This window comes from Mauremys reevesii, linkage group 3 (genome assembly GCF_016161935.1).
Source record: "Mauremys reevesii isolate NIE-2019 linkage group 3, ASM1616193v1, whole genome shotgun sequence".
Taxonomy (NCBI): Eukaryota; Metazoa; Chordata; order Testudines; family Geoemydidae; genus Mauremys; species Mauremys reevesii.
The window spans coordinates 7,319,912-7,333,096 of NC_052625.1; the positions used below are offsets into that span (position 1 = coordinate 7,319,912).

The window sequence follows — 13,185 nt, forward strand, 5'->3', positions numbered from 1 at the left end:
ATAAACTTTGCATAGATAACCAGCCCAAGTATTTGGGGAGCTGAAAATAGAGTTTAGGGGAAGTTCTGACCACAAAAAAATAATTCAACTACAGAAGTGGCAATGGACTGATGTACATTTAATGATAGCCTGCTTGCTTGCCTACATCTCTTTTCTTATAAGTTTTTTTTTATTTTCTTATGGGTTTGATTATTTTATTATAATAGGTTTATAGGTCTATATTAGAGTATGTTTTGTCTGTAACACAAGGGACCTGATGGCCACATCCTGTATGGTGAGCTAAGGCAAAGTTAGCATACGTATGTTTGGAATCTTTCACCCAGATAGATGGTGGTGAGCTAAAGCATAAGGTCCATATATGGCTGCGACCTTTAACAAAGAGGATGTCTTAAGCAGGTTGGCATAGGGGCTTTCCTAGATTCATGCCCTTTTAAACTTATCAGATACACCACAACTTGGAACTTGGAAAGAACCGAAAAAACTGGGTAGGACAGAAGTAACAAATGTGATCCTAACCACAAAAGCAGCAAGGAATCCTGTGGCACCTTATAGACTAACAGACGTTTTGCCACAGGATTCTTTGCTGCTTCTACAGAACCAGACTAACACGGCTACCCCTCTGATACTTAACCACAAAAGGGCCATGGTAATGAAGGAACATATATGATAATAAGTTGAGATCATTGATATACTAACCTATAGGAAAAAGACACTCCAACATTAGCAAGGTGAGGAAATACAGATAAGGAAGGGGAAAAAATCCCCTACTGAATATGCATTGAACACAATGGTGTCAGCGTAACATATTACAAAAGTGGCATCCCAGCCTAGGGCGGTAGGAGAGAGAGATGTAGTCCTTGGGAGGTTCCAGGATGATGGCCACTGGTGATGATGGAGAAGGTGATGGTGATGATGAAGATGATGGTTAACATTTCAGGTTGTTCTACTGGAGATGATGTGAGTATATGGATGTGCAGATGGACATTCTGTAGTATCTCTATCTACCTTTACCGAGGTGGGGTGTTTGTGACTGTGTTAAATGTATGAATATACTATATTTGTAAATATAAGAGTTCCTATAGTCTGAGTGTTGCAACTGTGCACATCAGGGTTCCCACCAATATAATAATTGGAATAATACTGGGCCTGATCTTGGGGAAAGGGCCTGGCAACCCTCAAAGTGATAACTGGGGATTCTTAAGTAATCGATATAATAAATACACAATCTAAAGATCGGGCAACAGCACTGCAATGTACTTGGCTAGACATGAAGGTCACCTACTGACTTTGAAGGGACCTGAGAGAGTCAAATGCCAAGAAATGACTAAAAGATAAAAATAATGAAAACAGGCACAGTCTAGAGGGGGAGAGTATGTGATGGGGTATATACTCTACACTGGTCTAGAAATAGCTAATTGGAGCCAGAGAGCAATTAGCTGATCCAGTTGCACCAGAAAGATGGGCCAGGCCTAATTAAGGATCAGTCCCAGCAGAAGTAGGGTAACTAATAGAGGAAGGATTCCAGGGCAGGAGAAGTCTTAGGGATTCTCTTCTGGGATAGGAGCCTCTGGTAAGGACCAGAGTGAAGAAAGGTCTTGTGAGAGGCCTTGGTAAGAGATACCCCTGAGCCAGCCCAGGGCTGGGGCTTCAGAGACAGAGAATTGAACCGGCAGGGAGGAATCATCTATGAGGCGTCACTCTTTACAGTAGCGGGAAAGACCTCTGTGCCGACTGGGAAAGGGAGAAGAGCCTGTGGACGAGTGACCCCAGAAAAGGGCTTGGGAACAGGGCCTAGAAACAGGCTGAGGTAAGAAGTGGTCTAGGGAAACAGAAAGGGAGCTGAGGGTGCAGACCTTAGTTGCTTGTTACAGGGTCTGTAGACTGGAACCCAGAGTACAGGGAGGGCCTAAGTTTGTGAACGTCCCCCTGATATACGAGGTATAAGGGCCATTGAGCCTAGAGATGGGCTGAAGACCCGGCGTAAGGCCATTGGACCATAGTTTGTGGGACTCTGTTACCCCTGAAAGGATGGGACTGGCTGTGTCTTAGCTGGAGGGTCAAGTATTAAGAAGAGGCAGACCCTGGCAGGGCCACAGTGGCTGTTGGCAAGGGGTGGCAGTGGAGGGCAGCCTACTAAGCTATACCCAGCCATGAGGGGGCGCATTGGCCGGTGAGTCACTCTTCTACAAGGAAAATGAAAAAAAAGCATTTTGAAAGCCCTTGTCTTTGCAGTGTGAGACTCATTAGGGAACATGGTAGATGTGAGGGAGCAGTGTTAATCCTTGCAGAATACATCATATTTTAACGTTATTTGACACCTTTTCCTCGAAATCTTTCCATACTCCCTGCCCCACAGAACAAAGAGGGTCTGCAGATCCTGGGGGAAACTTCAGAGGCCCAGAACTACCCTTGTGGAGATTCTGTATCTCAGCACTGGTCGCAGGGCCTAACAGTCCCCTGGCAGTGTGATGCCCTGGCTTACCCTGACAGTGTCCCAGTTCATTTGCACCTGTGACAAGTAAGGGCCAAAATAACTAATATGGGCCTGATACAAAGGACACTGAAATCAGTGGAAGTCTTTCCATTGACTTCAGGCTCTTGGTTGAGAAATCCCATGGCACTAAATGGTAGGTCTGAATGTAGACTGACCGAAAGAATGGACAAACTATGATTTTTGTATCTCTTTCCCCTATCCATCCCGATCAGATTATAAGCTCTTCAGGGCAGAGAGTGCTTGTACACTGGGCTTGTATAATGCCTAGCACAATCTTGGTTGGGCCTAAGGCACTACCATATAAATATGAATAGTAATAATAGTGGTAGCAGACTAGGCTTTTCTGACCATGTTATAGCAATGACTGTGCTACAAAATCAGCAGTTCATGTCCACCATATTACACTTCTGTCTGACATAATCACATTTCTGTTTTCTTCCCCAGATCACCAGCCTAAATTAGGTAGTGGTAGTGCATGACCTACCTATTGCACTTCCCTGTATAGATATTGAGACTATGCACATCACAGTGGTACCTAATCTTAGTCAGCTCTTCCTATGGCAGATACTGATACTAGCCAAAATGAATCTAGAAATGCTTTTCCTCTTTTGGAAATGCCCATTTATCTAAGGTCCAGCTGCTGTTAGAGAACATCCTTTTTTTTTTTTATACCACTTAACGAAAACTTCTGTGATTGGTAGGAGGACACAGGAGCTGTAGAAATGAGAATCTTTAGAGGGGTCTGGTCAGTGAGGCTAGTTCAAATTTTTGCTTGTTCCAATTTTTCCTAGATGAATCTTTCATCGGCTGAGCAGATTTATCTTGGTAACCCTAAATGATTAATATTTTGCTGTTTTAAAGAACTTACTGTTCTGTGCCTTGATCCTGCAGTGAGAGCCACATGAATAGACCCCTGCCCCTCTGTACATGGCCTAGAACAAAAGGGCCCTGATTTTGCCTGAGGCCTCTAAACATTTCATTAATATACGTATTAAATCATTATTAGATGAAAGGTACCTGACTGACAACTCCAGAAACCAAAGTCCTCTGTACGGAGCAGGTACAGCATAGCAGTGACAATGCAGATAGTTTTCCAGCACTGCCCTGCTTAATCATGACCAGCAAGGACAATTTATCAGTGAGCTAGTCAACATTTTCCCCTCAAAACCTAGGTTTCTGTCAAAAATTTTTAACTAAATGACATTTTCACAGAGGGTATCTGCTTTCCTAAAAAAAAAACAAAAAAAATGTCAGTTTTAGTACAAAAAGGTTCTTGGTTTGGAGGCAGTTTTAAGTGAATTATTTGAAACATCACAAATAAAACAATTTATCGCGTATTGCATCAATAAGTTTTAACATCATGTTTATTTCAAAGCATCAAACATCATGTATATTTCAAAGCATCAATTTCATTTGGATTTTATTTGTACATGCTTCCTTCAGAATAGCAATGTAGCCACTGAGGTAATGCTATTTACAGTGTTAAAGTTAAAAAAGGAAAACACTGTTTGAGAACACTTGTAATATCATCATACAAAAATGTAACACTGATGCACCTGTGATGCTGCTACCTGTGACTAACAGACTTTTTTTGGCATGTATTATTTCAACATGTGGGCAGCCACATGGAATTAACAATGAGTAAAAGGATCTGAAAAAGTAGGGAGGTCTTATCTCCCCACATCTGCCTGCCTCCAGTAGTTCTGCCCACCCAGCCTCACCTCTGTTCCTCCTGCATCTCCTGGAATTCTTCACCCTGGTCTGGAGGAAAAGGGGAGGGAGGTGCTGCACTGAGAGCCTCTTGTATCCCTTCCCAGGACTGGTGGTGTTGGGATGGGGAGAAGCTGTCCAATTGCTCACAGGAGGGGCAGGGGAAGGAAGGATCAGAGCCGCTCTGAGCTGCTGGAGTCTTTCCGCTCCCCTGGTGCATCCCGTGAGATTGGTACTGGGTTGCTAAGGGAAAGAGAAGACGACTCGTGTCTGCTTCCTCCAACTGCTCAGATTAGCTGCTCTTCACCAAAGGTGGTCAAGTGGGGAAAGCCGCCAATGAGAAGGACATTCCTCAGGTGGTACTAAAAATTTGAGCATCTCAGCAAGCTGGCTGGCTTCTTAGCAACTGTATTTCCTGGGCCTGTAATGTGTTTAAACCTGGTGCACTTTAAGCACTGGTAATTCCCATTAGCACTGAGGAGGTCTGTGCATACAACCCCAGCATAACAGGAATATAGTAACACGTACAAAGCACTTGCTGTGTTTAAAGCATTTCACACGTGTTAGCAAATCAGTTCTCGCAATGCCCAATGAGGTTACCAGTTAAACACTATTATTCCCCATTTCCAAATGAGGACACTGAAGTTACTTGCCCAACGCCACAGAGCAAATACATACAGAGCCCACATTAACATTTGGGATCTCCTGACTCTTCATTTAGATGTCAGAATCTGTTTCTTTGCCATTCCTACTCACCTCAAGGGCTTGATCCATAGCCCAATGAAATCTATGGGAGTCTTTCCACTGACTTCAATCGGCTTCGCATTGAGCCCTGAATCAAGAAAACTGATTCATGGCAAAAAGCAAGTGAGGGCTGAATTCATCACTGATGTAATTCCACTGAGATGAAACTGGCCTCAAGAGGCTTAACCTGGTGAGGTGAAGGGCAGTTAAAGCTAAACCTACATACACAGCAAATCAATGTTTTTTGGTGGCCTTAACTGATTAGAATTTTTACTCATAATCCTGTGAGACACACCAGAATACACACAATTTATATAGTACTAAAAACTCAGGATTATGGATTGAACTATTAACCTTTCTGAATATGTGAGATTTTACACTGGCTTTATGATTTCACACCTATACTTTCTAGTTTCCCATTCATTTTGGGTGAATAGAGTGAACATGGAAATACCTGGATACCCTCCCCCATAAAATGAATGGGAAAAGATTGAGGATTAGAAAAATTTTGAAAACGACACAAAGCAAAACTAATAATCTCAGAATCTTAAAGTTTGTTGGTGTGACTGTTCATACAGACTGTACACCCAGCACAGCATTTAAGCACATGCATGAATTTTAATTTTAGTCCTATTGTTGGGATTACAAAGATGCTTAAAGTTACTCAGGTGCTTAAATGCTTGGCTAGCTTGGTATCATAACAAAGAAATACTATGAATTTTCTGTAGAAGCAGCAAAGAATCCTGTGGCACCTTATAGACTAACAGACGTTTTGCAGCATGAGCTTTCGTGGGTGAATACCCACTTCTTCGGATGCAAGTGTGGAAATTTCCAGGGGCAGGTATATATAAGCAAGCAAGAAGCAGGGAGGTCCGGGGGGGCTTGCTTCTTGCTTGCTTATATATACCTGCCCCTGGAAATTTCCACACTTGCATCCGAAGAAGTGGGTATTCACCCACGAAAGCTCATGCTGCAAAACGTCTTTTAGTCTATAAGGTGCCACAGGATTCTTTGCTGCTTCTACAGAACCAGACTAACACGGCTACCCCTCTGATACTATGAATTTTCTGCAGGTCTTCCCAACAAACCAGGGATGAGTACACTGCTTCTTTCAACTATTGTCCAGAGAAATGGAAGCATATACAAACTATTCAAAACATTTACAGCTGCTAGAAGCTACATTTTCCTGTTTTCTTGATTTCTACAATGGCTAACTGGAGAAGAAAAACAACAGGAAAGGGTTTTCCTCCACACACTAAAAAGAACAGGATGTAGCTGTGAGGCTCACAGCTAACTCTTTTGTGTTAAGTTCACATTTTTGTCCAATGTGGCCTCAAGTATAAAATAAAAGCTGCAAGAATATAAAGGTGGTGGGTATTTCAGGAAAAATATGTACCCTTATAACCAGATCCATACTCCTCTTTAGCACCTTTTGTACTCTGTATAGGCATGGTGCTGCTCCACTGAAGTAAATGGCAAAACTGGAAAACAGGCATGGTTTGGGTTTTGATATTACTGTATTTTGAAAGAGGGGATTATTTTCTATCCTAAGTGACCATAGATGGGCAATTCCTCCTCAAATACCTTTTCCTAACTTCTTGATCTTGCATCCTCCTATGCTTTCTCAACTGGACACCATCAAATTAGGCCTGAATAAAGACTGGGAGTGGATGGGTCACTACAAAAACTAATTTCCCCCTGCTGATACTCGCACCTTCTTGTCAGCTGTTTGAAATGGGCCATCTTGATTACATTGGCCTCATTACTACTACAAAAGTGATTTTTTTCCTCCCTTGGTATTCAACCCTCCTTGTCAACTGTTGAGAATAGCCCACTTCCACCTTAATTGAATTGGCTCGTTAGCAGACACCCCCCCAACTTGGTAAAGCATTTCCCATCTTTTCATATGCTGTGTATTTATACCTGCCTACTGTATTTTCCACTCCATGCATCTGATGAAGTGGGCTTTAGCCCACAAAAGCTTATGCCCAGATAAATTTGTTAGTCTCTAAGGTGCCACAAGGACTCCTCATTTTTGCTGATACAGACTAATACTGCTACCACTGAAACTTGTCACTTACACAAGTGTTTGTAAGATCAGGGCCATGATTATTCTGATTGTAAAGATATTTATCTTTTTGAAAGTTCCAATAAACTCTTCGGTGTGATTGCTTTTATTTTTCAAAACCAACATATCACTCTGGGCCTAATCCTTGTCCTATTAAAATCAGTGGGAGTTTTGATACTGATTTCAGTGGGAACAGCATTGGGATCTTGATCTAAGTTGCAGACTGACTGTTCCTCTGACACTTAGACAATGCCAAACCCCAGGTTCTAAAGTGAAAAGTTAAGTCACATAATGAAAGTATCGTTTTATATAATATGGGAAACATTCTCTGCTGCACACATTAACCCTTAGTTTAGTGTTCCCTCTCTCCAGAGACCCCTGATGCTACCCTAGTCCCTGCAAGCAGGCTACCCTTTCTGCAGACTCCTGCCTTTACCTGTAGTCATTGTCTACTGCTTTTTTCTCTGCCTGCTCGAGCACCCAGCAGTAGTTGTCTGTGGTACTCTTCTTGGCTTTCTTCTCGTCCTCCTTGGCTTTCCTCTTCCTATAGATGAGCAAGCCCAGGGCAAAAGCCATCAGTAGCAGGATAACCACCACGCTGCCCAGGATATAGTACAGGAGCAGTTTGGGGCCATCGGTGGCCTGGTCAGCGTCAGGTTTCATCATAGGTTCCCCAGCCCCTGCCGCGCTGCTGACGGCAGCCGGCTGGAGGGTGCTCGGCTCTGCTCCGCCTGGCTGGGCTCGGGTGGTGGGATCAGAGCGCGGGGCTGGGCTCTCGGTAGCGGGCTGGGTGCCCGGCGGGTGCGCACCCCCCGCCGCCGGCTCCTCTTCTCCTGGGGGGCGCGGGGACGGGGCCGCGCTGCCGGGGGTGGCGGGGCTGGAGCCCGAGAGGCAGGAGACGCCGTTGGGGGCCAGCGCCCAGCCCGGCGGGCAGAGGCACTGGTAGCTGCCGGGCAGGTTGACGCAGCGCCCCTGGCAGGGCTCCCCCAGGCACTCGTCCACGTCCCGGCAGGAGGCCCCGTCGCGGCCCCGCTGGTAGCCCGGCCGGCAGGCGCAGAGGAAGGAGCCCGGCGTGTTGGCGCAGAGCTGGGCGCAGGGCGCGCCCCGGGCGCACTCGTCCACGTCCCGGCACCGGCGGCCGCCGGGCCCCGCGGGCTCGTAGCCCGGCGGGCAGGTGCAGGCGAAGCCCCCCGGCGTGTTGACGCAGCGCCCCTGGCAGGGCTCCCCCAGGCACTCGTCCACGTCCGCGCAGCTCACGCCGTCCCCGGCCAGCGCGTAGCCCGCGGGGCAGCGGCACTCGAAGCCCCCCGGGCGGCCCAGGCACTCGCCCTGGCAGGGCTGGGAGCCGCAGGGGTCCACGGGCGAGCAGGAGAGCAGGTCCCCGCCCAGCTGGTAGCCCGGCCGGCAGGCGCAGCGGAACGAGCCGCCCGCCAGCTCCAGGCACTGGTGCTGGCAGCCCCCGTTGCTGTAGCCGCAGCCGTGGCGGGGCGAGGCGCACAGGGGGCCCGGGCTGCTCCACTCGAACCCGCCGCCCGCCTGCGCCTTGCACACCGGGAAGGGCCCCGGCGCCTGGCCCTGGCACCGCACGGCGGCCTGGGAGCCGAAGGGCACGGCCGCCAGGGCGGCGCTGTCCAGGCCGAAGGGGGTGGTGTAGGTGACGCTGCCGGGCCCGGCCAGCGCCAGCTGGCGGCACATGCCCTGGAAGCTGAACTTGCAGAGGTAGCCCTGGGCCCTGGCGGAGGAGCCGCTGCAGGGCCCGTCGGCCCAGCCCAGCGCCCAGGAGCTGGGGGCGGTGCTGTTCCAGTGCAGGCTCACGCAGCGCCGGCTGGTGCAAGTCTCTCGGGGCTCCCGGAGCCAGCCGGTGTAGTCGGTCTCTTCCCCTCCCGAGGCCCAGCTGAAGCCCTTGAGGAGCTGGTGCCGCTGGTAACACTTGCCCTTCTCCCGATGGAGCCCGATCCAAAGCCTCGCCTGCCCCTCTGGCCTGGCCTCCCTCCTGGGCAGCTTGGCTAGCAGATCCTGGATGTGCAGGGCCTCTTCCTGGCTCTTCATGGTCACCAGGTTGCCTCCATTGCTCTTGCACTTCTCCTGGGCATCCGCCCAGTTGTGCATGCCCCAGTGGATGGTGTAGCAAGCAGTCCGGGCGCACAGGGCCTCTGCCTCCTCACTCGCCCAGGAGGGCACCCCCCAAAGTAAGACCTGGCTTAGGAAGAAAAGGGCAATTCCCATGCTTGCTTTGGTCTGGTCTGGCGGAGAGCGGCAGGATCGGTGCTGTTGCTGTCCGGGGCACCAGATGCACAGATGGGACCTGCAGGGGACACACATCAGATGTTAGAACAAAAGAGCAGAAGCTGTTTGCCTTTCAGATCCCTTTGGCCCAAGGAGCTGCCCTGCACGCATCCTGTGCTGTTGTGACTCTTATTTATCACCGGAGACTAGAGTTTCCTGTATTTTAGTTACTGGTGGCTTCATCCTCCTGGTTTGTGGATAACAATCAAGATATTCAGCTGCTTTTCTTCGCCTTCCTTTAAGTGAAGTGGTTTAACACCAGTTTAAAAAAAGGTTTACCATTAAAGGGCTTTCTTTATTTTGGCCCAGTGCTCCCCTCCCCTTGTATGAGAAACTTGCTGGAATGCTGCTTTCTTGTTTTATTTTTAAAAGACTTAAACTACTTACTCATCAGTGACTTTTTGTAACCCCCAATAGGGAGTTCTAGTTTTCCAGTATCTATTGGAGAGAAGAAAAAAAGGCATGGAATCCCTGATTATGATCCTAAGCATAGTTAAGATTTCATCTTCTAGAAGAAATGGAATACTTGGTGCATATATGTCATCCACACAATTAATTTCAAGCACTTTTTTTTTCTTCATTCTTGCACTTTAAATAGATGGAAAAGTCCTTAAATAGGGATTGGGTCATGAGAATGTCTGAGCTCCATGCACTAAGCCAAGTTGATTAAGGACACCAAACCAACTCCAACTCAGTCTACGGTGGGGAGTTTTCTAAACTTAGTCTGTAATCTGTTGTCCAGAACCAGTCACTTCAAACAGAAGAAAAGCACTGAACTGCATCTGCTTACACCTGGGATTTTTGAGCATCAGCACAATGATATTCCAAGTTAATGGTTTTGGAGAATTTACAGAAGGTCAGTGATTAGTTGTATCATCAGTTCAGTTGCAGCTTGATCCAAATCCAGTGAAATCAATAGGAACCTTAAAGAAACGGCAAAGTAGTTAGTGTGATAAGTTTTACTGGATGAACAAATGCATTAAAAATTCACAAGCCTTCAGGCCCCAAAAGTCCCCTTTTCTGGGGCTCGCAACTTTTACACAAAGCACAATTGATACTAAGTTGATTGACCTCTTTGTAATAAAGTAGAAATACTTCATTTGAGAATCAGAAAGTGTTTTACTGACGTTAATTAAAACTCACATTTACTGAGGTGTAATTATTTACAACTATTATTTTGCAGATGGGGATTTGCATGAGATGCAGAGAGGTTAAAGGTCAGATTTTTTTTATACAGTGAGGTCCTAGATCCATGCACATTTTCTGCCTGTGCATTCATGTGCTTGCTTTTGAGTGCACACGTACTGCAATTGTGTGCATAAACCGAATAGATGAAGTGAAGGCATCTAAATATATATTTGTGTGTCCAGCTGCCTGATGCAGATGTCCAGATAGGCCTGAGCATGCAAACATAAGTGCACTAATGAATATGCAAGTATGCCCATGGATCTGGGAATTCACTTTGGGGTATATGTCCCGTTCTTTAGGTGCAAGTTGCACTTCAGTGCGAACCCACTGTGCACAGGTTTGTGGAGCCCATACAGAGTCCAGGATAATGCCAAGATTGTGGACCATGAAGGCAAATGGAATGGACTCAAGGAAGGGAGAGAGACAAAAGACAGGATGCTTCTTTTCTTCCCACTTCTTGCTTTTGAGACATTTAGCTGAAAACAGTTAACTTGGTCAAGGTAGGCAGAGTCATTTCAGTTGTCACAAGACAATGTACTATACAGACAGTTCATTTGTACAGTCAGCAGAGTAACTGTGGCGACGTTAAAGGATGAAAAACGGTAACCAAGGGAGAGAATAGAGAACAGATGCTAGAGAATGAGCCCAGGTGGGACATCTTGGCACAAGGGTCAGCCCTTGCCAGAGATGCAGAAAGAACAGTTTGATAGGCAGGGCCGCCCCTAGGGGAGTGCGGGGCCCAGGACAAATCAGCCTTCCCACTAGTCTCCTCACCATCCGTCCAGTGCGCCCCCCCCCATCTGCCCGACCGCTGCTCTCCTCCTTGCCATCCAGCCACCTGTCTGCCTCCTCACCTCCCTCCTGCCTGCCTACCTGATGCTCGCCTCCCTGTTTGCCTCTTCAGCCGCTTTCCCACTCACCTCCCACCTCACCTCCTCATCTGAATATCGGGACAAATGGCATCCCGGTTGTACATCGGTCGGGATGCGGGACAAAGGGCCAAATATCGGGACAGTGCTGATTTTATCGAGGTGTGGGGCCCCCCAAATTCGCCCTACCCAAGGGACAGCTCTGTTGAGAGGCAAAAATGGAATGAATATCATCAAGCCAGAGATGTCTTCACATCTACGGAGTTGGTCCAAGAGGACAGAACTGTGACTGCAGTGTAGAAGCCTGTGTGGTCAAGGAGACTGAGAAAGCAGAGGGAGCCATCATCAGTAGGGAAAAGTTTATTAACTCTCTGCAGAAGAATGATTTCTTTGCTATGGCCAGGCCAATACTCAAAGAGAAATTAGCCCAGCGTATTATTGTGGGAAAGGTGGTTGGAGTGATGAAGGAGGCAGGGCTTTGGAGCTGTGCTCCAGCTCCGGAGCAAGCTCCAGGCAAAAACCTGCAGCTCCACTGCTCTGGAGCTGCTCTGTGCTCCAGCTCCGGGCTCCGCTCCAAAGCCCTGGAAGGAGGGAGTTACTTTTGCAAAAACTCTGAGAAAGGGGAAATAGGGATGGGCCAATAGTTAGCTTCAGGGTCATGGGAGAGCTTTTTTAAAGAGAGGGAGCTAAATTCTGAGCTGGGGTGTAAAGAAGCAGGCCCAGATTTAAATCGGAAATCAATGGGATTGTACCTGCTCACACTGTGTTTGAATTTGGCTCAAGAACAGTGGTAGGTTGTGGAGCAGTGGGGGAAGAACCAGAGAAAAAGGAGTGTTGTATTGATCAGAAGGTGTTTGGGGTCCAACAAAAGAGAAGACGTTGCTGAAACCCGGGGACAGTGTTACAACATTAAACAGTGCAGAATGGTCTGAGGTTTTGTTTCATATTATCGCTGGTGACTCCCATTGGGAAAACTACCATACAATGTTTTAAACTTTTAATTAAAGACACAAGAAAAAGCAGTTATGGCCTTTAAAATGTAAAGTAGTAAGTCAGGCGTTCATTTTCACAATATCCCATATGCCCTTTCCCTTTAGCTGTAGAGAGCCTTTTGTAGAGAGAAACCTCTCCATGACTGTCTTTAGATGGTGTTAAAGATATTAACTGTCTTTTTGGGGAGGAGAAAAGAGAAAAGGTTAGTTCAGTCGGTCTGGATCTCTTGTTATTGGAGTCCAGTCCTGTTTTCTTTAAGACAAAACAAGACAAACATGCACAAAAGGGGAGAAAAAAGAGATCAGTAAACATAGAAAACGCAACTTCTGTCTCTGGTGCTGACGCTCATGTGTGATCTTGCTGCTGAGGAAACACAAGCCCAGCACAGGGTCTTATCCACTCCAAGTCCTGGCAAACTTTTATCTGCATCATGCTTAAGGCATTGCTTTCACCTGCGTTTCTTGATTACAGGCTCAGAGCAGTGTTGCAAGAGGTGTAGACGTCTTGTTGGCTAAGCCAGAGACCGACCGAGGCAAACAGAGAAGGAGGGAGGAAAGACGAGAAATACAGTAGGAAGGAAAATGACAGATGTGTAGTGAGTGACTGCGGGAAGGTGGAGATGTCATGGCCTGGTCTGGTCAGGACGATGAAGGCCCAAGAGTGTCAGGTTGGTTGCTAGGGTCCCATGATGGTAAAGCTCGCTTCTTCCAGTCTACCCATCCTGCTGCTCCCATCTAGTGTCCCCCAAATAAACAATGTTCAAGAAGGGGTGGCAACCTCATTCCATTAATATTAACTAATTAAAACACATTGCCACCCATTTTGAGAATCTT

At 47.1% G+C, this 13,185-nt stretch overlaps 1 protein-coding gene across 1 annotated transcript; it reads right to left on the reverse strand.

Moving 5' to 3' along the window:
- Positions 1-3,650: 3,650 nt before the first annotated feature.
- CD93 (CD93 molecule) lies at positions 3,651-9,463 on the reverse strand. Its single transcript, XM_039532710.1, has 2 exons — positions 7,453-9,463; positions 3,651-3,721 (listed from the first exon to the last, which is right to left on the reverse strand). Exons 1-2 carry the CDS (start codon positions 9,336-9,338, stop codon positions 3,688-3,690), a joined length of 1,920 nt encoding a protein of 639 aa, XP_039388644.1. The 5' UTR covers positions 9,339-9,463; the 3' UTR covers positions 3,651-3,687.
- Positions 9,464-13,185: the final 3,722 nt, after the last annotated feature.